The sequence below is a fragment of the Botryllus schlosseri genome, chromosome 6, assembly GCF_051294905.1.
Source record: "Botryllus schlosseri isolate E-star chromosome 6, Bs_hap1, whole genome shotgun sequence".
NCBI classification, from domain to species: Eukaryota; Metazoa; Chordata; class Ascidiacea; order Stolidobranchia; family Styelidae; genus Botryllus; species Botryllus schlosseri.
Window position 1 is genome coordinate 5422270 of NC_137241.1, and position 26621 is coordinate 5448890.

At 39.8% G+C, this 26621-nt stretch overlaps 3 protein-coding genes across 4 annotated transcripts in view; 1 reads left to right on the forward strand and 2 right to left on the reverse strand.

The window, feature by feature from the left end:
- Nucleotides 1-1518: 1518 nt before the first annotated feature.
- Nucleotides 1519-13612, forward strand: LOC145440521 (small ribosomal subunit protein uS9m-like). Its single transcript, XM_080318149.1, has 12 exons — nt 1519-1732; nt 3229-3347; nt 3410-3500; nt 5559-5618; nt 5680-5710; nt 7165-7247; nt 7879-7943; nt 8407-8488; nt 8549-8674; nt 8933-9084; nt 9552-9775; nt 13400-13612. Exons 1-12 carry the CDS (start codon nt 1652-1654, stop codon nt 13489-13491), a joined length of 1206 nt encoding a protein of 401 aa, XP_080174275.1. The 5' UTR covers nt 1519-1651; the 3' UTR covers nt 13492-13612.
- A 1275-nt stretch (nt 13613-14887) lies between these two features.
- LOC145440563 (profilin-4-like) overlaps nt 14888-26621 on the reverse strand; it is a 230990-nt gene continuing 219256 nt past the window's right edge. The window contains exons 2-5 of one of the 2 annotated variants that reach the window (XM_080318204.1): nt 22103-22249; nt 21629-21757; nt 17232-17366; nt 14888-15136 (exon numbers count right to left, since the gene is read on the reverse strand). In XM_080318204.1, the coding sequence (XP_080174330.1) occupies nt 15002-15136; nt 17232-17366; nt 21629-21757; nt 22103-22153 (450 nt within the window). In that variant the 5' untranslated portion in view covers nt 22154-22249 and the 3' untranslated portion in view covers nt 14888-15001. The other variant, XM_080318203.1, reaches the window with a different exon arrangement.
- Nucleotides 23955-25271, reverse strand: LOC145440561 (uncharacterized). The gene has a single exon (XM_080318201.1). It carries the CDS (start codon nt 25150-25152, stop codon nt 24061-24063), a length of 1092 nt encoding a protein of 363 aa, XP_080174327.1. The 5' UTR covers nt 25153-25271; the 3' UTR covers nt 23955-24060.

The following is a 26621-nucleotide window of genomic DNA, read 5'->3' on the forward strand; positions in this document are numbered from 1 at the left end:
ATGGGGGGCCCAAGACCAAAGTTTGGGGGGGGGCTGACGAAGTGCTGTTACGGCCCTGCCTAGGCGATGTAAAGAGGAGGCATGCACACTGAATGAAAGTAAAGAAGATATAGTATAGAAAAAGGAAGCGACAAGAAATAGGGCGGCATGTCATGGGAAGTGAAGGTGAACGTGGTGGTGTATTAGAGACCGGAGAAACCAGCTACTGATATACCGGACCACAATACAATCTGACATATCGATCTCGACTACCACATGCAGCAGTCATTTTTGTCGTTTCCTTTTATGTTATCCTTTCTTAAATCCAGTATGCATCAGTGTTGGGATCAAGTCACTACCTTCGAGTCACGAGTCATCTCGAGTCATTGCACATTTTGACTCGAGTCAAGTCAAGTCAATCGATTTTCAAATGTGACTCGAGTCAAGTCAAGTCACTCGTTTTTTGGAGGTGACTCGAGTCAAGTCGAGTCAAGTCAAGTCACGATTCGAGTCAAATTGAATTTTCGAAGTAGGCTATATGTGTTGATCCAAAGTCATTACATATTGCTAACTGTGTGAAGGATAGATTAATTGGTCGTTTATCTTGAATCAAATGACGATGATAAAGTTAAATATTCATGCAAAAAGGTGTTGTATCGCTCACGCACACGTATAACTGATAATAAAATACGTGGGTAACTGTATATAGCTACATGCTACAGTCTGATTTTATCAGCCAATCTAAAGGATCGAATACGAAGCCTCGAGAAGTTGAACAAATTGATGTGGTACAATAGGCACTACCCACCTAGACCTCTGTGAGAATATAAAGGCATAAACTATATTCGTTCGATTTAAATCATACAAAATCATACAAGAGTGTTGGTAAAGTTGAGCACTGCGCAATGTAAGCACTAAGTTGCCTAAGAAACAGAGATACGATGCGATTAGATAAATCTACTGCTACTACGACAACGTAGGTGTGATGGTTTCGTAAGCGGTCAATTTATTTGTGATGTAGCAATGGATGATCAGTGAAACTTACAATTATTGAAGACTGGTAGCTCTCGCAAGTGACACCGGCGCATCGCTAACAACCAAAACATACATAATATAAGGTGATTTAATCGACACCGTTTACTTAATGACTTGAAATTGACTCGCGAATTTTGCTCCGAGTCACGAGTCAATCCTCATTTATGAGGCGTCGAGTCAAGTCAAGACAAGTCATTTTTGCAAAGTGACTCGAGTCAAGTCAAGTCATACGAAAAAGGTGACTCGAGTCATCCCAACACTGGTATGCATGCCTCTTATTTACATGCTGTAGGACAAGATAGGTGCCTGATTAAAAGACTACTCCAATTCGTTTCGAAATCCTCCTATCTTTTCATTATATCGCAATCTTGTGGTGTATTGACTTGTTAAAATTTTAATATATGATAATGATGATGAATCAACTGACCGTAGTAAACTGATTGCATTGCATTTGCAATCAAAAGAATTGTTTGTCACGCTCCAGTTCACAAATATCGTGCTCTTCTGCAAGAGCAAGTTCTCATCTCACGTCTGGTGACATTTTAGTCGGTTTAGTATCGTTTCGCTTTTGTTTTGGAAGGCGTTGCGTTGAGTTTATCTGTGTTATGGTCAGGGTTCGATACTGAAAAATCTTCGAATGACCTGTATACGAAGTATGCGAAGCATTGCTTCGATCGAACGTGCGATACTTTCAGACAGATCCGCTCTGTGTAGCCAAGTAAGTCGATACATTTCGTTGAGTTGGTCCATTCAACTGAAATGATATTCTACGTTGTCGTTAGATTCATTAGAGATATAATATATGTTCGAAAGTATTCCAATCGATATCCCGCTATTATTCCTATTAATACTATACCAATAATGTGGGACGGAATAATCCTTTGCTCTTTGCATTCCTATATTCAGCTATTCTGATTCATTATGCTATCTTAGGGTTACCATATTTTGGAAATCTAAAAAGAGGACACTTTTTCAGAAATGTGAGAGTTGCAAAGCCGGAGAAGAATTCTCAAAAAACGGTGAATTTTTCCCACTTTGTGGTTGGTTTACTAAAAAAAAAGGTCAACTTTTAGCTCAGAGCTCAAATCACCGTTTTTCACTCCAAAATACCAGCCGGAGCGTCACTTCTGTGCTAATTTACGGCATATCACTCGCATTTTGCTCTACATATGACCTAAATTTTCAAAAAAGAGGACAAAAGGGCGTCCTCAGAGGACACTTTAAAAAAAGTCAAAAAAGAGGACAAATCCTTTTAAAAGAGGACGTATGGTAACCCTATGCTATCTATCCAGGATGTAATGACGATTTCATTGATTGCATACTGATACTGTCCTCACGTTCAATGTGAGACTTATTTCGGTTAATCCAAATCGATGGGGCATTTTTTGAAATAAATCCTGCGTGATTAGAGCTTCCCTCACGTAACAGAGCCTACTTTGAGGTGTGACAATTGAGGTTAATGATTTCAAATGACTATGCTAACATTGCTAAGTCGAGGACAAGAGATTAGATGCTTATTGTTAGCAACTGGCAAGGCGCAAGTACTTTACCAACAGATACTAGTCAACAGATCCTGGCTAATGGATTAGGTCAAAACATTTTATACCACATACTAACTGCAATATAGCATTTGTGGTGGCTGAGAAGACCAACTTTTAAAAAAAAAATTAAATATTTTTTAAAATAAAACCAATGACCCGTGACCGCGTGCAACTGGCGATCAAGTCATCTTGATCCTGTGCGCCGTTTAAACCGATTCCATTTTGGGTTTGTTTCGATAAATATAAAGTGTTTTTAAGATTGACCTATAGTGATGTGATATAACACCCAGCATGGCGTCATTAAAATGCATGCTTTTTATAGGATTCTACGTGTCCTGCAACCTTATTTTATGGGAATTCTCTATTTACGTGGATACTCCATCCTGTAATTCAGAGATCATTAGGAATTCTCTTCATCCTGCATCCATACTTAGGAGAAATTCTCTGAATACTTCATGGTGTAATTCGGACACATATGGTGCATTATAGGTTGAGAATTCGCAGCCCCCTCTCCCCCCCCCCCCGGTTTCAAATGTACATTGTGTAATAAGGCACCGCCAGGTCAAACTTGGCAAACGCGTTGGGTCTGAGAGATTATAGCACAAACTCATAAATATATGCGAAGCTCCACGAATATCTCCGATTTTCTTTGGTACTCAGCCTTGTTGTTTAGTTCCGAGAGCTGTCTCTGTCAACCCCACGTACAAGAACAAAGGGTCAAATCAAACTGAAAACCGCCGACTCGAACCTTCAAAAGTTGAAGCATGTCAAGTACTCGGACGAATTCATCCAGTATGTTGTATTTAAATACGCAGCCCACGGTGAAATGCCGCCATGATCTGATGTAATTTCAGAAAGGAAATCGCTCGTCACAGTTTGAGCACGCGTAGACTCGCCAATATGATGGGCGAGGATCCCGATACTTTTGGAACAGACGATGTCAAGGTATGAAATATCTGCGCGTTGCAATTTACATAATTTTTATTGAAGTGCATTGCTTGTGTTTGAACATTGTTCACTATAATTGTGACTACAGAGTTTTTCGTTTTACTGTTGTTTATTTATTCTACTCCTATGTAGGCAGACATGATGCCATCCCAAGTAGCACGGGCTGCACGGCCATACCGCCAACGATCCTGTCGGGGTTAACTGGTGTGACAGAATAAGTGCAATATCAGACTAAGGAATTTGAAAAAGTATAGATTTGGTCGAGGTATCGCATACTGTTAACACTCAATCGGATCAGGCTACCGTAATTTTCCATGTATAATGCGCAAAATTTTCACGATTTTTGGCCTAAGATAGGAGGGTGCGTATTAAACATGGGTACAACAAGCCTTGAAAAAAATCTCGATCGATAAAAAACTTGAAATCACACCTATCTTCATGTTTGTTTCCAATCGCGCATCACTTTCAGCCATCGCCGTAGTAATTCGTATTATATAGTGTAACGCGCTGCCAATTAGTGGGAAGCGTGTTGCCAATTAACGAGAGTCGTGTGCACAAGCACGTTATCTCCTGCTGAGTTGGTTTGCCGTTTGTACGCGAGCGAAATTAGGTCACTAATAGACACTCGCGCGCGGCAATTCTCGCCAATTCATCGCGTCAATGACAGGCCCGAACAATCGTATATGCAATATATACATATACAAGAGGCCATCTGCGCAAGATATAATCGCTTGCGTAATCACAAATCAGTCGCATCTGCAACAGACCTGTTGCGCATGACATAACCGTTAGCCTAGGCGCAATGGCATCTGTAATAGGCATCGTGCGTGTCGGTTCATTGGCCTAAACTAACTCGCCGCCGGCCTCGTAGGCTTTGGCTGCTATCTACTATCGTTTAGAGACAATACCATTAATTGTATAATGATTAGCAATCGCATCTGTAAAAGGTCTCCTCGTGCTCAAGATGTCGTGTCGCTAGCCTGAACTATCGCGCCTCCCGCGTCGCAGGCTTTGGCTGCTATCTACTATCATTTAAAGACAATCCCGCTGATTGTATAATGATTAGCGATCGTTGTGTAATGATTGTTCAAGAGTGACATCGTGTACGAAATTGGAACTATTCATGTACTGAAATGCAGGGTGCGTACTATGCATGGGCACAGGCTTTTTCCCAGAATTTACATGCTATTTAAGGGGTGCGTATTATACATGGGGGCGTACTATACTTGGAAAATTACGGTAGTTTCAAAATTGAAAGACGTAGTCCGCGACTCGCGCAAAATGACCAGTCACTCTAAAAATATGTACCATTTTCGTTTAACAGGTTCAGTTATCGTGATACAGGAGTTGTTTCGCGCAATTCTTATGACAATTTCATTCTTAGCTGATACAAACCCATCTCAAAACTAGTACTTTTCAATATCCCAAACGTAAAAGTAAATAGTATTGCCTAAAAATCTGATCAATTATAAGTAGAAGTAGTGTAATAACAACCATTCAAGTATATATAAGTAGGCAAAAGCTACTTGAATACTCTTAAAAGTAGAAGTACAATGTCACTGAGCACCTCCGTTCATTTGTTACATTGTCAAGAAGTGTGCCGCAGACGTAATGCACATATCTGCGACCTCATTGTAGTTTTGACTCGAGTCAAGTGAAGTCATTTTCAATTCAACATCGAGTCAAGTCTAAGGCAGGGAGAAACTGGTCAAGTTCGAGTCATAGTGTTGAGACTCGAGTGCAAGTCCAAATCATAGAGTTCGCTGCTTTTTTTTCTAATTCTATTCACATATCGAAGGCCTCGCATTGATAATATACTCATTTTTATCACTTTTAACATGCGTATTTTTGCTCTGATGCACGAGACTTGAATTAAGTCATACAGGAAGTCTCGAGACATACGACTTGGGCGAGTTGAGATACAAATTGACTCAACTCGAGTCAACGCACCGTGTCATGATTCGAGTCGTTACAACAACCGTGGTGTCGAGTCTACCCGGGAGGTTGACGTGTTCGATATAAGACACGGAATTGACCTGTACCGTTTTATTTCAGAGATCGATAAGATATCTCTTCCCGTCCGACTTGGATGCAGATTCGTTGCCGACGATGGATGTGAGGAATCTGCATATTTTGTCGTTTTGTGTTACAAATAATTTATTATTGCGTTTCTTAGGATCCGAGGGACGTCTACACCAGCCGATTACGTAAGCCGTAATGATTCTCGTTAGAATAGGGTTGTATCCAAGTCATAAGTCAATCTCACCTTTGTAGATTTGACTCTAGTCGAGTCATTTTCAATTCATCACCGAGTCAGGTCCAAGTCGCAGAGCAGAGGGTAGAATCGGAGTCATCGCGTGCTGACTCGAGTCTGAGTCATTATGTTTGCTGTTTAGTTTCGAGTTCAGTCAAGTTGAACCCACTTTTTTACAACTCTGCGTGTGTGATATTGAATGCCTGGCATTCGTAATTATCGATTTTCTTCACTCTAAACAGTTTCTGGCTCCATTTTTCAAATATCTGTACCGATAATGTAGTAACTTTACTATTTGAGGTTCCAACGAAGTCAAGTCATACGGCTTGGTGGAGTGGAGTCGTTTTCCAATTTAATGGGAATGACTCGAGTCAAATCAAGTTGCAAAAAACAGTGATTTTACTCGAAACAACCCTGCGCTAGATGGTTGTGACACATTTCATGTAACCGTCATGTTCTCCAAGATTTTTCATCTCTTTTTTTTGCAAACCTTGAAAAGACATAAAAATGTCATGCATTATAAAGATAGTCTTAACTACAGGCAACTGATGCCGAAAAAAAATCCGTCACGGTAGTATTGGCGTAGTGGCCGTGCCGGAACCGTCATGTGTCATCTCACAAAGTAATTCTTGCACATTTCCATATAATAGTTTCCAATATAGACCAGAATATGAGAGTTTATCTTTTCCACCGTACAGTACATTAACCAGCAGAGTCACCCAGAGAAGATTTACACCCAGGGGAAAATTGACTTACTTTTGATATTTTATAAGGTCATCAATTACCACCAGACTGAATTTTGCAATCTAGTTGAAAGTAAAGTGTCAATCGATAATAATTGAACTTTTTGGAGTTGAGAAATCAGTAACGTGCCCACTGCTCAACCCGTGTAATGACCAGGGTTGTAACCAAGACGCAAGGTTTCGAGTCAGAAGTCAATCTCTCTTTTATAGTTTTGACTCGAGTCCAACTCATTATGGTCACTGTTCAGTGTTCAGCTCAATCCAGTTCAACCCACTTCTTTTCAACTCTGCTCGAAAGATATAGAATGGCTCGCATTCATAATATAGTCATTTTCGTCAGTCTTAACAGTTTCTGGCCCTATTTCCCAAGTATCAAGCCTGATAAACGAAATACCATTACTTTGAAAGAATGACTCGAGTCATTACAACCCTGGTATTGACCAAGCAATAGGACGTCAGTTGTTCACACCTTTTCATGTGATTTAGACGCAAATTCGGATGCGTTATTTGAATGGTGATAGAAACTAGTATGGGGACAAACTATTGCCCAAATTTTAACGGGAAATATTTCTTGATCTCGCCCGCCATTTTCAAAGTTTATTGTGAATTGCATGCAACCAATTTGATGTTTCTTTACTTACCCGACGCACTTGTCACACTTCAGGAATACACTGGGATGACAACAAGAGACCACTGCATTATTTGTACTACACGAGGAGACCGTACGCTTACCAGCTGCTACATGACGTTAGTATTGAATAGCTCCTCCCCGATTCCTAATTTGCGCGCAGGGCTTTTCCACCTACTGCGGCTCGGATTCCTAATATTTCCCAATAACAACTGAAAAATTGCATGATCAATAGTGTTGTTGTCATGCTCATCTATATAATTGTGAAACGGCCTCAATTTTCACAGTCTAACAACGCTAAAGTGTTAATTGCAAGTTGTCTTAGTTGAGCCGAAATAGTGTAACATTGACAAGCTGCGAATAATTTAGTGGAGGCGATTTGATAGCACTTTTCATACGCACTTCTGCAGTGCTTCTACAGCCGGGAGACAGCCTACGCCATGTTGGGTAGAACATTATTTTCAAATTTGTATGGCTAGTTCATAATATTATTAGGTTGGCTAAAAAATGATGCAGTTGTTGCAGCACAAAATTTTGGATTTGAAAAAATCATTCACGGCAGGAAATTCTTCACTACTAATTTATAACTACCCACTGTAAATACTATTATTTCAAATCCAAAATTTTCTACCCCGATAATTGTGCTACAAGTCGACTGCCATAACTCAAAACTCCAAACAGCGCAAGATGAAAATTACTTCACTTCGGACTTCGCAGTCCTGTTAACGTGACGATCGTTTCGAATTGCAGACGTACGAACACGTGTTGGAGGCAAGAAAACACATCCCGAGCGAGGACGCTTCGGAAAAGACACTGTATGTTTGTTATTCTGGATGTAATAAAAAAATATAAAACTTTTTTGAATTTTACTGGCTACGACATGAAATTTTTGGTTGTCCGAAAAAAAACGACGCACAACAAATTTGACTCGATTTCCACCAGTAGAAGCAAAGTTATTCGAATACAAAATTTTGGGTTTGAAAATAATAGTATTTACGGTGGCAAATTGTTGAATTATTTATTTTCGATCGACCCACCGTAAATGCAAGGATTTCAAACCTTAAATTTTGAACTTCAACAACTTCGCTATTACTGGTTGGAATTGAGCCAAAATTGGTGTGCAGTGTTTTTTTTAGGTAACCGAACAATTTTATCTAGTAGCCAGTAAAATTTTATAAAGAATAGTTATTTTTGATCAGCCCGAACATGCATTTAGTCAATTTTGTGGCAAGACTAGTCCCCACGTTCCATTGAACCGATTTTTGTTCACTTTTGAAGCGATATAAAGGGCACAAGATGGATGACAAAGGAAGAGATCTCGGCTGAAATTTTACATGGCGAAACGCTCAAGGAATTTGTGGTCGGTGCACCTCATAGTGTGTTTTTGATTGAGATTTATAATACCGTAGTTCTGTCGCAGTACAATCAAATCATCGCCCAGTTTGAGAAGTTATTGGAGGAGGAATGCTGCTACATCGCGAAGGATTTTATAATGAAACACAGGAAGGCGATACCGCAGATCTCGATGCTCGATGATATTGCAGAGGTAACTGTCTTCCAGCGTTGTAGTGTTGGTTTATTTATCCGTCAGATTTGTAACCAATTCGCAAGGTTCCGTGTCACAAGTCAATCTCACCTTTGAAGCTTTGACTCCAGTCTATTCTTCGAGTAACAATGAAATGTCTGTCTGGGTCATCCTAGTCTCATGTCATGCACAATGACTCAAGTACAAGTCGAGTCGCCAAAAAATCCCGACTCGAGTCATTACACTATATCTTCTCTGTATCGTCTGGCTTTGTTACAGTTGACTAAGACGGATGACGAAAGACTGTGTGTTTTGGAGGAAGGGCAGAAAAAAAGCGCGATAGCCAACGTACGCCTCATCTACCCGGGAACTGGAAAAATCACTGTGAACGGACGAGAATTTCAGAAGCATTTCAATTTCATCGAAGACAGGTACTGCGGCAGTTTTACTGTCTTAGGAGGAGCATAAAAATCAATCGATACTAATATGTGACACGTAATAGCTCGAAGGAAAGTTCTCATCATAGTAAAGTTCATAAATTTCGTCACGATACAGTGTTTGGAATAATCCTGATACGCACACGTATCATCTTTGCTTTAATCGTTGTTGTTGATTGATTCTAGGTTATATAGTTATTCCTTAATACAACCAAATACTTACGCTTTGGGCTGAATCAATCAGATCAAGAATTCTAAATGGAGTGTTAGGCTTTGAGGGTATTCGTGTATCACTCGTTATGAATGCACAACGGTATGAATGATTTGGAAGGTTCAAATGGGTACCTTCTATGCGACCACAAAGAATATTCTGCATGTTCTTCATCACAGTAAAGTTTATTTCGGTCAGGCTCTAATCACAACAGTTTAAGGCAAAGCCTCATTCGGTTTCTCGTTCGCAGACGGGTGGTCCTGAGCCCTTTCACGTTCCTCGGTCAACTGGGAATGTACGACGTGGAAGCCTCTGTTGAGGGTGGCGTCACGAAGCCGGCGTCGATAGGCGACAAATCCATCGTGAACGATCCGAGCAAACCCAGTACGTCGCAGGCCGTCGCGGTTCGACTGGCCATTGCGAAAGGCTTGCGGTCGTTTTTGGACGCGGAGGAAATTGAAATGATGCGGAGAGGTACGTCTAGTGTAGATAACTAACCTACGGATTAGAGCTGTTCAAAAAAACACTTTTCCTTCAGATTTCACTGGCTACTTGATAGAATTGTTAGGTTGGTTAAAAAAAAACGCTGCACACCAGCTTTGGCTCCATTCCAACCAGTAGAAGCGAGATTCGTGCAGTAGAAAGTTTTGAATTCACCATTAAAAAACAAGAAAAAAATATTTCAAAATTTTTCTGCCGACCCCATGAAATTGTTAGGCTGTCAGTAAAGATGATGCAAACCAAATTTGGCTCAATTTCAACCGCTAGAAGCGAAGTTATTGCAGTAGAAAAATTTGGATTCGAATAAAATAGTATTTAGGGTGACTAACTCTTTGATTTATTTATTATAAAATCATGGAATTAGAAATTTTTCCACTGCAATAACTTCACTTCTAGTGGTTGGAATTTTATTTTTGCGTTTTTTAATGGTAAATTCAAAACTTTCTACTGCACGAATCTCGCTTCTATTGGTTGGAATGGAGCCAAAGTTGGTGTGCATCGTTTTTTCAACCAACCTAACAATTTTATCAAGTAAGCCAGTGAAATCTGAAGGAAAAGTTTTTTTTCAACAGCCCTACTACGGATAGACGAGAAACACGTGGATGCACGGTTAGGCAACAAGATACTGCTAGCGATTTCTGGTAGTTTCATAGATAGATATGAATGATAATGGTCCGGCATACGACAACGCAAAATGACTGATTCGTCTGTGTTTAATATGATATAATCGAAAATGATGTCATATTTTGTGATCCGATTGTTGGTATACAATGTTCTTTCCAATTCTCTACTAGTTGCTGACTATTACCCCTAACGAGTGTCCGCCAAAAATATTCGGGTTCATTTCAATATGAATATAGTAATCAATTGTTATGCTACTGGGACTATTTTGCCCTTTTGATATTGATAATTTCATACACAAAAATGTACCGACCAATCCTTAACCTACTGCATTACCTCACAAAAGTCAAATGTAAAAGTAAGTTTGTTATTGATTTTGCTTGAGACACTGTCGAGTCGGAGTGGAAATAGTTTGAACACATAACCACTCTAGTAAATTGTGCATGTAGTTAAAACCTAGTTAAATGCTCTGAAAAAGTAGATGTGCTTTGTTGCTGATCCCTTCTGTTTTCGTGGAAAACGCTACCCCCTGTAATCCAGTCGAAATTTAAGGCTTTCTATTACTAGTTGAGTGGTAACGTTCACTACTTTGATGCAGGGTTGTAACCAAGTCACAATGCTCCGAGTCCGAGTCATGGTATTATGACTCGAGTCCGAGTCCAGTTAACCCTTTGTAACCGGCCGGCCTACTGACCAAAATTTTACTGCATCCACAAAAAATAACGATAAAATGTCATCCATATGGCTTAAATCGACGCCCAATATATTGCCGTAAACCTGAAGTAGCCGCCTAGCGGTCTGAGATACTCTCACGGCTCAGACGCTAGAGGGAATAACGTTATGCGAGAAAATGTTTGTGATTTTATTGAAAATAAAATATAATTTTGTTCTTCTATATCTCCTGACGTCATACCTAGGCCCTCTTTTGGTATATGGCCACCTGATTGCCTTCCGCATGAATCTCTACGTTCCAATGATACATTACACGCTACTATAGCGCTTCATAGCCCAGCGCTACGATCTTGGAAAGGTAGGGATGATAAGCACAATCACGCGGCCGCCGCCGATGAGTAATCGATTACGTAATCTCGGATTCTCGCTGAAGGCAACGCGCGTGCAGCTCTACATAACATAGTAACTGCCTGCGCAATTTTCCCTTAGATCGTATATATCTCCATGCTATTGAAGTGTTATCCAACCCCAGTTGCTTGTTATATGTAACTTGCAACTGCATAAGGGATCCGTAAGTATACACATATTGCCTTATTCGGCACTGCCCAGCTCCCATATACGCTCGAAAAGTCATTTCACGTGATACATTATTGCTTTATTTCACATCAATTTGAACTGTATTCTACACGGCTAGTGTTCCATGTATGATCAACAGTATTCATAGAAGTCAACAGTAACTTCGTGTGTCATCTAAGACTGATATATAACTGCCTCTATATGATGTTGTTATTACAGGCTCGGGTACCAAAATAGCCTAACTCGCACGCTTATTTGTGTAGTGTTAGGGCTGGTGTTGGCTTTCTTATACAAAACTAAGCTTCATGATAGGGATCTTGATGAATATGTCAGGATAATGGCTAACCATACGTACAATTTGCTATTGCATGAAGCAATTGTACATCTGTTTGAAACTGCAGCGAGTCGGGTGATCTTACGCAGCCATGATTTTCACGTAATAAGCTATGCTTCTTTCACGTCAATTTGAAACATCTTCTACGTGCTAATCTTCGATATAAGGACTTTCATAGAATAGTATGACCAACAACAAGTCATAGAAGATAATTGTAATTGGTTATATCACGTCTAGAACGGAAGATACAATGGTTTATATTTCAGGCGGTCATTCACGCGAACATCATTATAAATTCAATTTTGCGGGAAACGTTTTTGCGTGTTTTATCTGCATTTCAAGCAGGATATACATTGCAATAATAGGTTATACATAGTCTGATGTATGCGTATTTATAAGAGCTATCCATACAAACCGATTGCAATAGTTTATGACCAATACAGGTCTAGCTATCTTCGATTAAATACCGACTCTTCTGTGTTAAACAGTCGCGGTCTAGTATACTAGACCGCCGGTCGCAAAGGGTTAAAGAGTGTTCAACTCATTTTTTATAACTCTGTTTGGTGATATCTAATAGTTCGAATTTATAATATACTAATTTGCCTCACTTGTAGCAGTTTCTGGTCTCATTTTCAAGTACCAGTACCAATAGACAAAATATCAATAGGGTGGTTACTTTGCTATTCTTCTAAATTACAATGAAATGTCGGTCTTGGCTGTCTGAGTCTCGAGTGATATGACTTGGTTCAAGTCATGCGCAATGACTCGAGTCCTTGTCGAGTCAATACACAGATTGACTCGAGTCGAGTCATTTCCGTATTTTGAGAAAATGACTCGAGTCAAGTCATTACAACCCTGATTTCCATTGTTAAAGGGGCACTGCGCTCTAAGAATGATGTGGTCTCAAATTGAAGGTAAAAACGAACAAAAATTTTTGGCCGCAGCCATTTCCTTCAGAACGTCACCGTAATGGAGCTGCAATTTATTGAAATTTCTACAAGACCAACTGCCGCGGCTGCTTAACCCGTTACATGGCACGATATCTTCACCGTCGCACTTGCTCGACGAGATTAGGAAGTCACGCAGAGAACGAATTTTAGATGGTTGTCAGCCGATGTTATGAAGGAAATGTGTCTAAGTTTCGTTCTCTGCGTGACTGCCTTATCGCGTCGAGCAAGTGCGACAATGAAGACATCGTGCCATGTAACGGGTTAAGCAGCCGCGGCAGCTGGTCTTGTATAAATTTCAATAAATTGCAGCTCCGTTACGGTGGCGTTCTGAAGGAAATGGCTGCGGCCAAAAATTTTTGTTCGTTTTTACCTTCAATTTGAGACCACATCATTTTTAGAGCGCAGTGCCCCTTTAATTCATTATATCTTCCAATACTTTCACAGCGGGTTTGCTCACGTTTGATAGAAGGTGGAAAGAGAGAAAGGTATTTGGGCAACACAGAGCGAGGAAGAAGCACACGTGGAAACGAAGATGAGCCGTGTTCGATAATTATGCAATGTTTAACGTGCCAGTCTAAAGTGCTGCTCCGCAAACATCAGTGTCAAAATCGACGAGTACCGTTTTTGCGATGATAGTAATAAAGTTTTGTATGTGCACACCTGATTCTTTTCAAGAGATTTACATTGTGAGCCACTTGAACGTAAATGTCATTCGCTGGTCTGTAACCACCTTCACCTCTCAAGATATTATCCAATGTTACTCAAAGCGGTGGATATCGTACATCTGGAAAACTTTCAGATTTTCTAATTAGACTAGAAATTACAATTCTAGCTACAGGTTTTTTTCAAAATTAGATTAGAATTACAATTACTAAATTCGTGATAACTAGGTAATTGAATATGGTCAGTTTATATCGAATCATAGTTCGTTATCATGAGAATAGCAGATGTCTGTGCAACAAGCCTGGAACATTTAGGACACAATGGTTCTCCTGTAGCATGTACTGCACGGTGTATAGGAAAGCCGAAGTTGGATTAGTATTAAATTAGAGCATAGAAACTTTGCATAAAATAGAACTAGAGGAAAAAAACGTTTCGCGAACTAGATAAGTGGCATTTCGCTCTTATTAGTCCAATTGGACAGCTAGAATTATCTAGTCCTGGTCTGGTCGATATTAACCTTTCAAGTCACCAAGAAGTTCTCGATTACCTTCAAAAATGTGCAAGGAGTGTTGTCTTTCATACCATAGGTACAGTAGCGATTAATTTATGAAAAGGCAAATCATTCTGACAGTAAAGTGCGGTGATGGTTACATCGTGACGAAATTCGAAAGAATGACAACGAAGTGTCGACGTCTGTGTGTCGCTAGACTTGATCGCCATGCCAAATAACACGGATCATATCACAAACATCCTGTTCATCTTAAATTTACCTGGCGTGGCGAATAAATTAATTCATTCTATTGAAAAAGTCGAGATTTTTAAGTGCCCTTTGTACTCCTTGTCTACTCGCGATGAGTCAATAACAATGCTATTGCTTTTCTTCACAGTAATTAACTGACTGTTTTATGTGTAATGAATACCTATGGTTTAATAACGCTGGATAGTACGGCCGCTGAGCTCAAGACATAATCACAAATTGGAAGCGTGGCCGTAAAACTTTGACCGGAGCTGCATCATGAATTAATCAATGATCTGGTGATTTTGCACCCTCACACCCGTGCATAAGACCCGTGGTCTAAAGGTCTAGATGTCGCATACGAAGCATGCTATGCCTGATATGGTACCAATTTATGTTGATGGGGTTCAGTATTCAGTACTGACGATTCAGCGGTACTGTAGCAATTACGCACCACACGTGGTAATCTAAAGACACGCGTTTATGCATCTGAATAACTTCGGTCTATAACGCTCAGATATACCACAACCACATTTGTTTTTCTTATAATTTAATTTGAAAATATTAAAAATAAAATAAATTTAGGAAGTAATACAGTGAAATAGAATTTACAATTAGCAACGAACTGCAAGGGATGTGTTACAAATTCATCTCCCCTTTTCTCGAAAGTAGTCGGCAAGCTTCTCTACTGCTTCGACACACACGGACGGATACATTTGTTTGTTGTAAGTGGCGATGATGAACAGGGTATTGTTTCGTGTTATCACCAATCCGGAATGTCCCTGAAAATTTGATGGGTTAAGGCGGTTCATTATCTGCACCTAGTAAATATTACCGATATACAGGAAAATTAGTATTAACTATGCCGGTGTTGGTTCAGTCGAGTTAATCAAGAATTTTATCAGTTCAAAAGATTGCAATGCAACTAAAAAATAGCCAAGTCAAAATGACTAATAGGTGAAGTCTATCAATTAAACCCCCACCTTGACGTGCATATAATAATATTTATAAAGAACATGTTGAATTTACGCATGTAGCATGCTTGCAATGAAAAGTAGGGTAAGATAACGTGAACAAATATCCAGCAATAAGGTCGACATGAACATCATTCTTCTGAGTAACTATTTTACGTTATCCCATAGGCCTATGTATATATTGTATATAGTTCTTTTTGGTTTAGTAATAATTTCACAACACCTAAAGACAGCGATGAAATGGAAAGACAGGAACTAGTGGAAACGATTCGCAGTAGTCTTTCAACTAAACAACCCAGCTTGTCCTAGAACCGTGGTTCACAAAGAAAGTAAGGTCGCCCCCGGGGGCGATTTAGAGAGACAAAGGTGAACAAACTGTTGAAGTAGTATACATGCAAAACTACTTGAATACCTACTATAGAAAAGTAAATAGATGAGGTTACTGATGACCTTTAGTCTTTAGGGGGTGATAAAGATATGTTGAGTTTGATAAGGGGGCGATGAGTCAAAAAAGTATGGGACACATTCTGTATACTGACAAAAGAAAATATTAGGAAATAAAGTAGCTGTGTTTTAGGTACTTGGTAAGTAAGGGCGATACACATAGTGATCACTCATCCGGTCTCTGTCCCACGCCATGTTTTTGTACTGTAACATGATTTGTTGTACATCCCCGCACTGTCTGTCAGATATTGTTTCTACCTTAATAGCGAGACTCAGACTACCAAGACTGAAATTTCATTGTAATTTCAAAGAATAGTAACGTAACCACCCTATCGGTATTTTGTCTATTGGTACTAGTATACTTAAAAATGCGATCAGAAACTGCTAAAAGCGAGGAAAATTAGTATGTTTTAATGTGAACCATTTGATATCACCAAACACAGTTATAAAAGTGGGTTTAACAAGACTTTAACTGGAAACTGAGCAGTAGGGCTGTTCAAAAATAACTTTTTTTTCCCGATTCAAGCCGGTCACCTCTTAAATCGTCAGGTTACCCTAAAAAACGCTGCACACCAAATTTGGTTCAATTCTAACAAGTATAGGGCTCCGAAGATCCAATTGAATTTTTTAATTTAAACAGGAAAATTTAAAAAAAAAATTCCAAATTTTTCTGCCAAACCCATGAAATTGTTGAGCTCGGACTCGGACTTGACTCGGTGCTGGATTGAAAATGACTCGACTTGACTCGAGTCAAAACTACAAAACTGAGATTGACTTCTGACTCAGAGCCTTGTGACTTGGTTACAACCCTGCTTAATAGCCTTTAACTGCTCTGGATGGCAGGGTTCTAACTAAGTCACAAAGTTCCGAGTCACAATTCAATCTCACTTTTTTTGACTCGAGTCAAGTCGAGTCATTTTCAATTCACCAACGAGTCAAGTCAGCTAGCAGAGGGTCGAGTCCGAGTCATAGTGTTTTGACTCGAGTCCGAGTCCAAGTCACTGTTTTCAGTTTTCAGTTCAACCCACGTTTTTCAACTGTGCTCGAGTGACATAGAATGGCTCGCAGTCATAATAACGTAATTTTCCTCAGTCCCAACAGTTTCTGACCCTATTTTCCAAATATCATGACTGATAGACGAAATACCAATAATGTGGTAACTTTACTATTCTTCGAAGTTACTATGAAATGACTGTCTTGGCAGTCCTAGTCTCGAGACTCGAGTCAATACAAAAATTGAGTCGAGTCATTTTTCGCATTTAAAAAAATGTCAATGGTCAAGTCGAGTCACCAAAAAATCGAGACTCGAGTCATTACAACCCTGTTGGATGGTAGCTTGGCACAACTTGAACAAAATGGCACAAAATGAGTCCAGTGATAGATTCGTAGGCCACCTATTTCCGATACCGTGATTTAGTTCCGACGCATGCCACGTCAATATCAGTTATTTCGTACTCACTAATTTTGCATACACCGCATTCTTGTCAGCCCGAATACATTTGTAATTCTTGCCTTCAAACATCACACCCTCTTTTCTGGCAGCTGCTGTATTTTTGAAGGCTTCTTGTATGTTTTGTATGTCGGTCTTGCTTATCTGAAAGAAATTATCACGGTGCTGAGCGTGTGGTTAGAAATTAAATTGAAATTAAGGGGCTACTAAATTTTAAAGAGAGAATTGGTGTCATGATTACCGCTGAGCAAAATCAAATACCAGAGTGATTTGATTACCAGTCGAGTGTTCGGGTGCCACTCATTATGACAAAATAATAATAACAGGGACTTGGAGTGTTCATATACAAAATATTTGAAGCAAATAAGACCATCCTGAAGTAAATAATTCCAGTTAGACTTATATCTATATAATGACATTATAACAGTAACAGGGACTAATGTGTTCAAATAAGTAATTTTTATCAATACTAGTTGGCCCTCTACCTTCCTGGACCACGACCTGACATATCGATCTCGCCTTCCGAAACATGCCACCTTTTTTGTCACCCGTCCTTTTATATTATCTTCTTTTACTTTTCAATCAGTGTGCATGCCTCCTTTTCTACATCGCCAGCAGGTCTGATTTCGAAGACTACTCCAAGTCGTTTCGACACCTTCCTATCTTTCATTGTATCGCAGTCTTGTGGTGCATTGAAATGATGAAATTTTTAGCAATAAATTGAATTGGATTGAATTGAAAAAATGCGACCATGAAGTAAATAATACCGGTTTCACTTATTTATATAAAAAATTCATGACAATATTATGTCCTTGTCATTTGAGACGATACTGAACGTTGGTGGTCAGTACTGTGCTGAAATGGCATCGCCATGAACGTGCCTAGCCTGCATATATTGAATGCAGGGATATATAGAACTCCGGGATGGCTGACTGCGTCAATTGCGTCATCGCCGTATTACCTAAGTAGGTCCCGATTCGCGCATTCAGTTTTGATGCACGTTCTGGTCAGCCGCTTCATCTATCTGTAATTTTGAGTCTTTGAGAGCGGTAGAGGCATATAATATCCATGTTTATGCTTTTTTTTATAAAGCTAGAGGTTAACCAGGTCATGAGATGTTCAGGTAGTCTGAAGCTTTGCGGTATTGGCCTTATTCCTTCAGCAGCAATTTACCGGTATACTCGCCTTCGGAATATCTCTGCTTCTGTAGTATCTTATGTAACATGTTTTGCTGCGTTAATAATCGTGAGAAGATAACAAAATGTACAATAATTTCCAACGTTGACATTGATATCAGCATTAGGATTTCGATTACGTCTTGCAGTATGTTTTTCATTTACCGGTATGTTATGCGAATGTATGTCACCATCCAAGGTTGTACATTGTAATAGTACAAGTGTACATTTACACTGTGCCGTGTCAACTATGAAGGCGACCGTTAGGAGGGACTTCGTCTGTTAAGATCTTGTGCTAATATGTGAATACCGTATGCAGGTTGTGCTGGTATTGCAGGCTTACCGGTATTCCAGATCATTGCTGGATTATTCCAAGGTATAAGAATTGGAGCCACTGAGTACACTACCGGTGTGCAAGATTCAAGGGGCATTTCAATTAAGGATAACCAACCATTTGAATCTAATACAAAAACAACACGTCAAGGTCGTTGCAGTTGTAAGTGTCCATAACAACTGTTGAATCCAATCTCTTGTTACAGATATTATTCATCAGTTACGTGTCTGGTAAAACAAGGCAGGCATATGTTTGTTAATGAACGGCACCTTAAGGCTACAGTACTGGAATTATACTTCAACAGAAGTGCACTGTTGTGAACTGCCAACGGCTGACTCCCAGAATATGGCCATGACATTTGTTGACCATTGGCTCTTACTGAAGCCGTGAAGATGCCCACTCCCTTGAATGGATAAGCCAACACAATCGTCAGGACACGATACGACCCTGAGATACGGCCTGTCTTTACCATATAAACACTTATAGCCTATAGGCTATAGGCCTGTACGACGAAGGAAGAGAAAACTCTGAAGATTGCTTTCAATTTGCAAGGTTTCGTCAAATCGTCGCAATAACGCATGGAGCTCTCCTCAGTCGGCCCAAGGTAAGTTTGGCTGATTCTAGTGATACGTTATTAAAGGAGCTATTTACATTAATCCTGATGTGGTTAAAGTAGTCTGCATTGCTACTTAAGTAACAGTCGTATTCCCGGGCGTACTGGTATTTAAACTTCCTCAAGTAGCCGTAGAAAGTGAAATGCCTGCAGGGTACTCAAGTTTGGAGATGGCTGCTTCAAAATTACAAGATGTATCTTCGAAAATAGGCAACATCTACTTGAGTACTGCAATGAAGTAGAAGTTCTTCACTACTGACCAACTCTGCTTACATCCATATTCTATATATATTCTTAAGGTGAATTTGTGTCTCTAAATACATCATTTGTTGCAGATTCCAGAAAAACAAACGCAATGTTCCAGCATTTGCATCATGTCAACAGTGGATATCCTGATATATTATACTGGGCACATCCCATTGAAATCTTGGCAAAGATGGCCACAATCTGAATATTTGGATCTCCTGCCTCCTCACCGAGATGTTTTTTGACATGGAATCATCTATCGCTCTATCGGAAAATCTGCAAGACAATGATACTGAATATTTCTTAACTGATAAATGGCATGAAAGGCTTCAGGAGGCCCATTCGTGATGTACCGTTAAGCCATGGTGGTAATTTCTTCACTGCGGTCATGAAACTATTTCTCGGTGAACAAAATATCAGCTGAATTCAACAACTGGGTCTACCGGATGCTTCTTAAATTGATAATGATAAGGACCAAACTTCTACCCCCCGAGACTGCATTTGAACCTGAAGAGAAGTATCAATGGTGTGTTGATTTCTTGATCAACTTTCATTGAGTGACATAGAAGATGACAATGCTGCTATCACAATTTCGAGTCCTTACAGGTCGTCCTTTCTTTTCGTTATTGTAAATGCTCCATGGTAGGGGTGCATTTATAACAAACGGTGTTTGAAATACCATGTTTAAAACATGCTTTAAACAGTGTTTTAAACAGAGGCCCTTTGAAAAAAATTCTTTTCATGTTGTAAAATTATGCCATAATTGTGTAAATACTTTCCAAAATACGTGTTGTATGAGCCTACAGACTATTAACCACGGGATATAGCCGACTAATATCGATGTGGGATGGCTGGAACCCTCAAAATAGTCGGTTCAACAGCAATAGCACAGATATTTCGTCAAAGGAGCTATATCTACACTATATTTTCAATTGTCAATCTCAATCCAATATGACGTCACTATTGAATATTCTTGACGTCATGGCTTAAAAAAAGTATGTTTTATACAAGGTCCGCATGGTTTTAAACGTGTTTGTTTTAAATGCAACCCTATACTCCATGGTAATTGTCGATTAACGCGAATTGAAATGGTTGATTTAATCAATCCTATAACCCCCCCTCCCAGCTGCAAGGATTCCGACAATGGCTTGTAAATAGGTAGAAGACGCTGATATTATTCGTTATTCACTCTGTTATTTATGGCCTGGTGCAGATTATATGTGTAGAAATTAAACACATTCCTGATTTACTGAAATTCAGAGTTGTCATAGTTTACTTGGTTGGCTACACAGCAGTGTCATACTTTACTAGGTTGGCCATACAGCAGTAAGGTTGTGATCTGGGAAGAATGTCTAGCTTACTCAACAACTATTCTGCAAAAGGTTGAGGATCATTATTCTAGAAACAGCTGTATCGCTAGCTTGCATAAAAGTGGATATTTCGAGGCAGACTGCAGGTAACTTTCTGGACCTACTTAGGTAAAGGCTAAAATGAAGTCAGCCATCCCGGAGTTCTATATATCCCTGATTGAATGCCATGCCACCTGCAGTGAAAAGAAAATAACGCAGCGCAAAATAATAAGCGCACAAACATTGACTTTCAGAGTGCCGTACTCAAATCAAATCAGCAAAATTGATACTGGATTCGGATTCAAGTACTATAATCACTACGCCCGGCTCTGGCCCTTGTGCTTGAAATTATATAGTATCTGAGTGAGAACTGCACCAGACATTGTTCAAAAAGTTGGAATTAGATTCGGAGCAGTTTGCAAAAGTATTCACCATCATGTTCAACTAGATTCCTCATTCAATTTGGCAACTGTTGACTTTGAAGATTTCAGATGAAAATAAAGTCGCTCTAGCTTGAACGACGAGACATAGGTTGAAACAGAATGAATAGACACTGATAACAAATAAGTGGTAACAATTAAATGAACGGTAGATAAGTAAAGCAGGTGGAAAGACGCAGATTCAGATAAATTATACGCAAGGTGGGAATGCTACAAATCACTCCACTAAAAATACTAATGGGAACCAACCATAAATCCGACCGATCCTGCTTTCTGTACTGCCTCCCTTCTATCTACGATTGCACACTTTTCAACGTGTTCCGTCGATATCAACGAGTCGTGCAGTAAATTGTTCAGTTGGTTGAGCTTCACTCTGTCCTATACGGAAAAAAAAAACATCCATTGAAACAATTTACAAGGTTAACAGCCTAATAACACTGCCAATGTAGCATGGTGTTCAACTGTGCATTACAAATGCATATCTAATACTGCTGGTACTATCAATAAATGCATACTGAAAATCTTTGAATCAACTATGCAGCAATAGTCTCCACATCATGCAATTGAAGAAAACTGCGCACCAAGCTAGATCAACAATATAAACAGGCCGCACTGTTAACCTAACCCTCCAAAATTCCTGTTCTTTGAAGTAATCTTCCATCAGAGAAGGACTTGACATGGGCACTTGCAGAATTTGATTTTTAACTGATGATTGGTGCTTACCGGTACGCCTTTTATTTGGTAGCGATCCCCTTCCATCCACAATTCGGCCATTGTGGTTTGTTCTGGCAGTTGATTATTGGCACAATTACTCTTGTTTATACTATCAACATTACATCTTCGTCAGTCCCAAAGAACTGTGTCGGGCACCTACAGAAACAAAAGTGTGAAGAAATTTTTACTCTACGGCTATTAAAAAATCTAGAATCATTCCAGGAAAACAATACACAACCTAGATAACGTTCCGTGCAGATCTTAAATAATTTGGCATGAATAAGATGCAATACAGTGATTCTTACGTCATCAAATCTAACGCCAGTGTAATAAATAACGTCACATTAGAAAATCTACAAGAAAAATCAACAGAAGTTATGCCACATGTCACATGTTAAATCCTCATAACTTTCCTCAACTTGGTTTTCAAGAAATTCGGATGGCGGGTACATTGTTATTCGAACACGTCATTCACAAGGCTTTTCATGGGTCCATTTACATAACCACACAATTAAATCTGTGAATCTTAAAACATTGAACCTACATAAAAAATATTACACAACAAATAAACGCTTCAATGGCTATCAAAATTGGTCTATAAGGACAAAGCATTAGCTTAAAGTAAAGGTAGAAGGTACAATGCTGTATATCGGACCCTGTTTCAGATTACAAATACCATATGCAGAACAAAAGATATTTTGGATAGGTGTAGCAAGGCATATGGCAACTCAGGCAAAAGTAAAGGAACAACTTTACAAAATGTCATATTGAATTGAAGGATTGTTATATGGTCATGGGTGCATGTTGTTCAACCATAATAGAATAGGTGTAAAATATTTGAAGTACGCAAACATGTTTGACTGGCGAATTGCAATATTTGGTACCCGCACATGAATGCATGTAATTTGGTTTGTGTGCCCAAGTTATTAAGAGAGAAACACACATCTCTTATCTCGAGTATCATATTCTCATAATGGGTATGCAACATGCTTAAGTATATGATAATTATATGTTGTAACCCCAAAACTTGCTCCGGCGACCACCGTGGCTCAGTGGTTAGAGGACAGCTGTCGCAATATGCTGGCCCCGGTTCAAATCGCATATCCCTAAAACCCTGCCATGGACAAGTGAAATTCATTCCAAGGATGGGCAGGGTTGCAGCGGGATGGATATCATTAGTGGTAGAATTCAAATTTTTCAACAGTCGGTTCTAACAGAAAAAAGTTAATTTTTCAGCTGGCTCTATTACGAAAAGTAGCTAGTAATGCTAACCGGTTCACTGAAATCATAAAATTTTGGGACACGATTCTACAAAACCGATGTGACCAGGCTGAATCTGACCACTGGATAAGACTTGGACATCTAGAAAATTTTCAGCTATTTCAAATTAGATTCGAATTAGAATTATAGCCTAGCTATACAGTTTTTCCAAATTAAACTAGAATTAGATTTATAGCTACACTGTTTTTTTTCCAAATTATATTAAAATTATAATTATAGCTATATAGTTTTATCAAGTTTTTTCAAAGACTAGAACTAGAATTACTGAATCTGCCAAAACTCGTACATTGAATTAAGTTCAGTTGATATCAAATCATGAGTATGAGAATAGCAAATCTTTGTACAGCAAGCTTGGCTCGTTTCGCACTAAACAGTTCTCCTGTAGCAGTTACAGGAAAAACAGAAATTAGACTAGAATTAAAAGTAGAGCATAGAAACATTTCACAAATTCGATTAGAATTGGATCACTGGCATTTCACTCTAATTAGCGCAATTAGACAACTAGAATTATCTAGTTGTCTGAGTCTGCCCTGGACATCGTGCATAAAACTTCAGTCAAAACTAAAATGTAAATCGTCAATCCGCTGTTGCAATTCATAAACAAGAAACGCCGACAAAATATTCTGAAAATTTCCTCTGACATCGTCACGCGTCATAGTAGCCCGCCGCTCTCAAACAAAACCTTCTCAAGACTTTGGAGCATTAGACAGAATGATGACGCTTTTGCCGACAACCGCAGACAGAATAGTAACATCCTGTGACGAATGTCCGTGCTGGTGCAACGATTTTCTACTGTGATCATAGTCGACACTGTACACTCCTCCGGGCAACCCCACTACAATGCCAGACGTAGCGAGCGTCGTTTTGTCTATAATCTTCAACATATTCGTGTCACAACCCCCGCACACCATGTGATTCTTACCCATCCATTGGCAACTGTACAACAAAGATTCAGCGCCGTAATCCCCGGGAATGGTTTTGATAAGTTTACCAGACCCGAAATCCCACACTTGCAACGAGTCTTGTTTACGCCAAGATGCTGACAGAACGTGGTTGAATTTAGAATCAATATCAAGCCCATCGCCACAAATATGCGGGCCGAAGATATGTCTTAGAGATCTTTCCTGCCTTTCATCCCAAAATTGGATTGTATCATCCCACCCTCCGGTAATAAAAGTATTGCTTTCAATAGGGTGGTATTTCGCAGCAAATACTCTGTACCTATGACCGTCCATGACAAGTGACCCAGGACTAGGCTCACATCCGTGCACCTTTTTTCCAGTGTGAATATCATAAATGTTTACATGCTCAGAGCTTCCAACAGTAACAAGTCTTTGCTGATCGTTTGAGACAGAGCTAGCTAACACTTGCCTAGGCTCGTGAATAGTGTGTAGCGCCTTTTTGGAAGACACGTGCCAAAACTTGACTTGTCCGCTGGCGTAAGTTGCGGCTAATATTTCGTTTTGAGATTTTGAAGATTGGACGAAGTTTAGGGACGTGACTGGTAATCGGGATTTAATAGTTTCGTCATCGGCGAGATGATAAATGCAGGACATTGTGTCTGATTTGAATATTTTTATGACCCCGTTAGACAGTCCGACTGCTACTTTCGATCCGTCCGGCGAGTATCTCGTGCATAGCCCATCGCTTTCCAAATCGACCGTTTTAAGAATTTTTATGTCTCCTTCGAGCGACATGACGGGTTTTTCTTCCTCCACGAAAGCGTAACTGTCCTTTCTGGGCTGGGGACCGGGCGAGTGATCTCCGTGAGATGACATTCTGTGACGTAAACGTGCTACTTTCGGACAACTAAAGTTCGATGGTCAAACTATAGGAAAACTACAGCCCAGTTTACTACTGACTTCATGTACATCAGACACAAACATAACCGCTTACTTGCTCTAACGAAGTAACCATAACGACCAAGACCATTCATCCAGAACTTTCCAATGAGTTATTCCCACTGAGCTATATAAACATGAAAAACTGAATTTCAGTTTTCCATGGTTACTCCAATCAATCAATCAGGTTTATTAATATTTTCATCGTTTCAAAACATCACAAGACTGCGATAAAATTAAAAGATAGGAAGGTGGCGAAATAACTTGGAGTAGCCATTAAGATCAGACACCCACCTTGGCCTAGGGGCCTAGGCGAAGTGAATAAGAGGCATGCACACTGAATGAAAAGTAATGCAGAGAACATAGGACGCAAGCGACAAAATGGGGTGGCATGTGGGGGAGGGCGAGGTCGATGTTAGGTCGTGGTCCGGTGGCCCTGAATACTGGCTAGTATTGATTTAGAAGAAATTGCTTGTATTTCGACTTGAATGCGGACATGCTCGACGACTGTCGGATGGCCGGCGAGATGCTGTTCCACAATTGGGGTCCGGCATACTTGATAGAGCAATGCGTTTTCTTGTATTCAGTCCTGATCATATGGTAGTTGTTCTTCGTTGACGCGCGTGCGCTGTACTTGTGCGCTTTTGTCTCCGAGGTGAAGTAGTCCTTGAAATTTGAGGGACATTGACCGCAATGGAACTGATACATAAACTTGGCAATTTCTAGCTTCCTCATATCTTCTAAGTTTAGAACACCAAATCTTTTGAGAAGCGATTTATCAGTTGCACATCCAGGCCCCTGTGGGGCATTGGCAATGATACGGATGATGCGATGTTGAAGTTTTTGCAGCGGGTCAATTGTATTCTTGCAGGCAGCACCCCAACAAAGAATTCCGTATTGTAACTTTGATAGGAATAGAGAGTTGAAGAGTATCAACAGCACGCCGACTGGCAGAATGTAGCTAAGGCGGCGAAATAGACCACATACTCTCGACAGTTGTGGTTTGAGATGATTGTATGTGACTCTTCCAGGACATGTCCGAATCCAGTAAAACACCAAGGTATTTGGCATTTTTAGTGTTGGAAATTGGTTGGCCAGCGATGTCAATGGTTAGGTTATCGCAGGAGTTCACGACCAATAATTGGGATTTTGCAGCGTTAACCCGAAGGCTATTATGGGACGTCCACTCATGCACTTTGGGCATTTGATCACTGGTGATCGCAAAGCACTGTGATGTTATAATTTGTTTTGTTATGATGATATCCAATGATGATGCGATCGTGAAAATACTTGATGTTTACTACACGCAGTAAGTCACACCGTACACATCTGGGCTCGAGACCCTGGGATCAGAGCAAATCGACTGGTATGGATAGGAGCTCGCAGTTCTAAAATATCTCTCTTAT

Coding starts and splice junctions, on each gene's coding strand:
- LOC145440521 (XM_080318149.1), top strand. CDS start 1,652: ATGACCTGTATACGAAGTATGCGAAGCATTGCTTCGATCGAACGTGCG. Junction 3,348..3,409: donor TACTCGGACGAATTCATCCA/GTATGTTGTATT, acceptor ATGTAATTTCAG/AAAGGAAATCGCTCGTCACA. Junction 5,619..5,679: donor ATTCGTTGCCGACGATGGAT/GTGAGGAATCTG, acceptor TGCGTTTCTTAG/GATCCGAGGGACGTCTACAC.
- LOC145440561 (XM_080318201.1), bottom strand. CDS start 25,152: ATGTCATCTCACGGAGATCACTCGCCCGGTCCCCAGCCCAGAAAGGAC.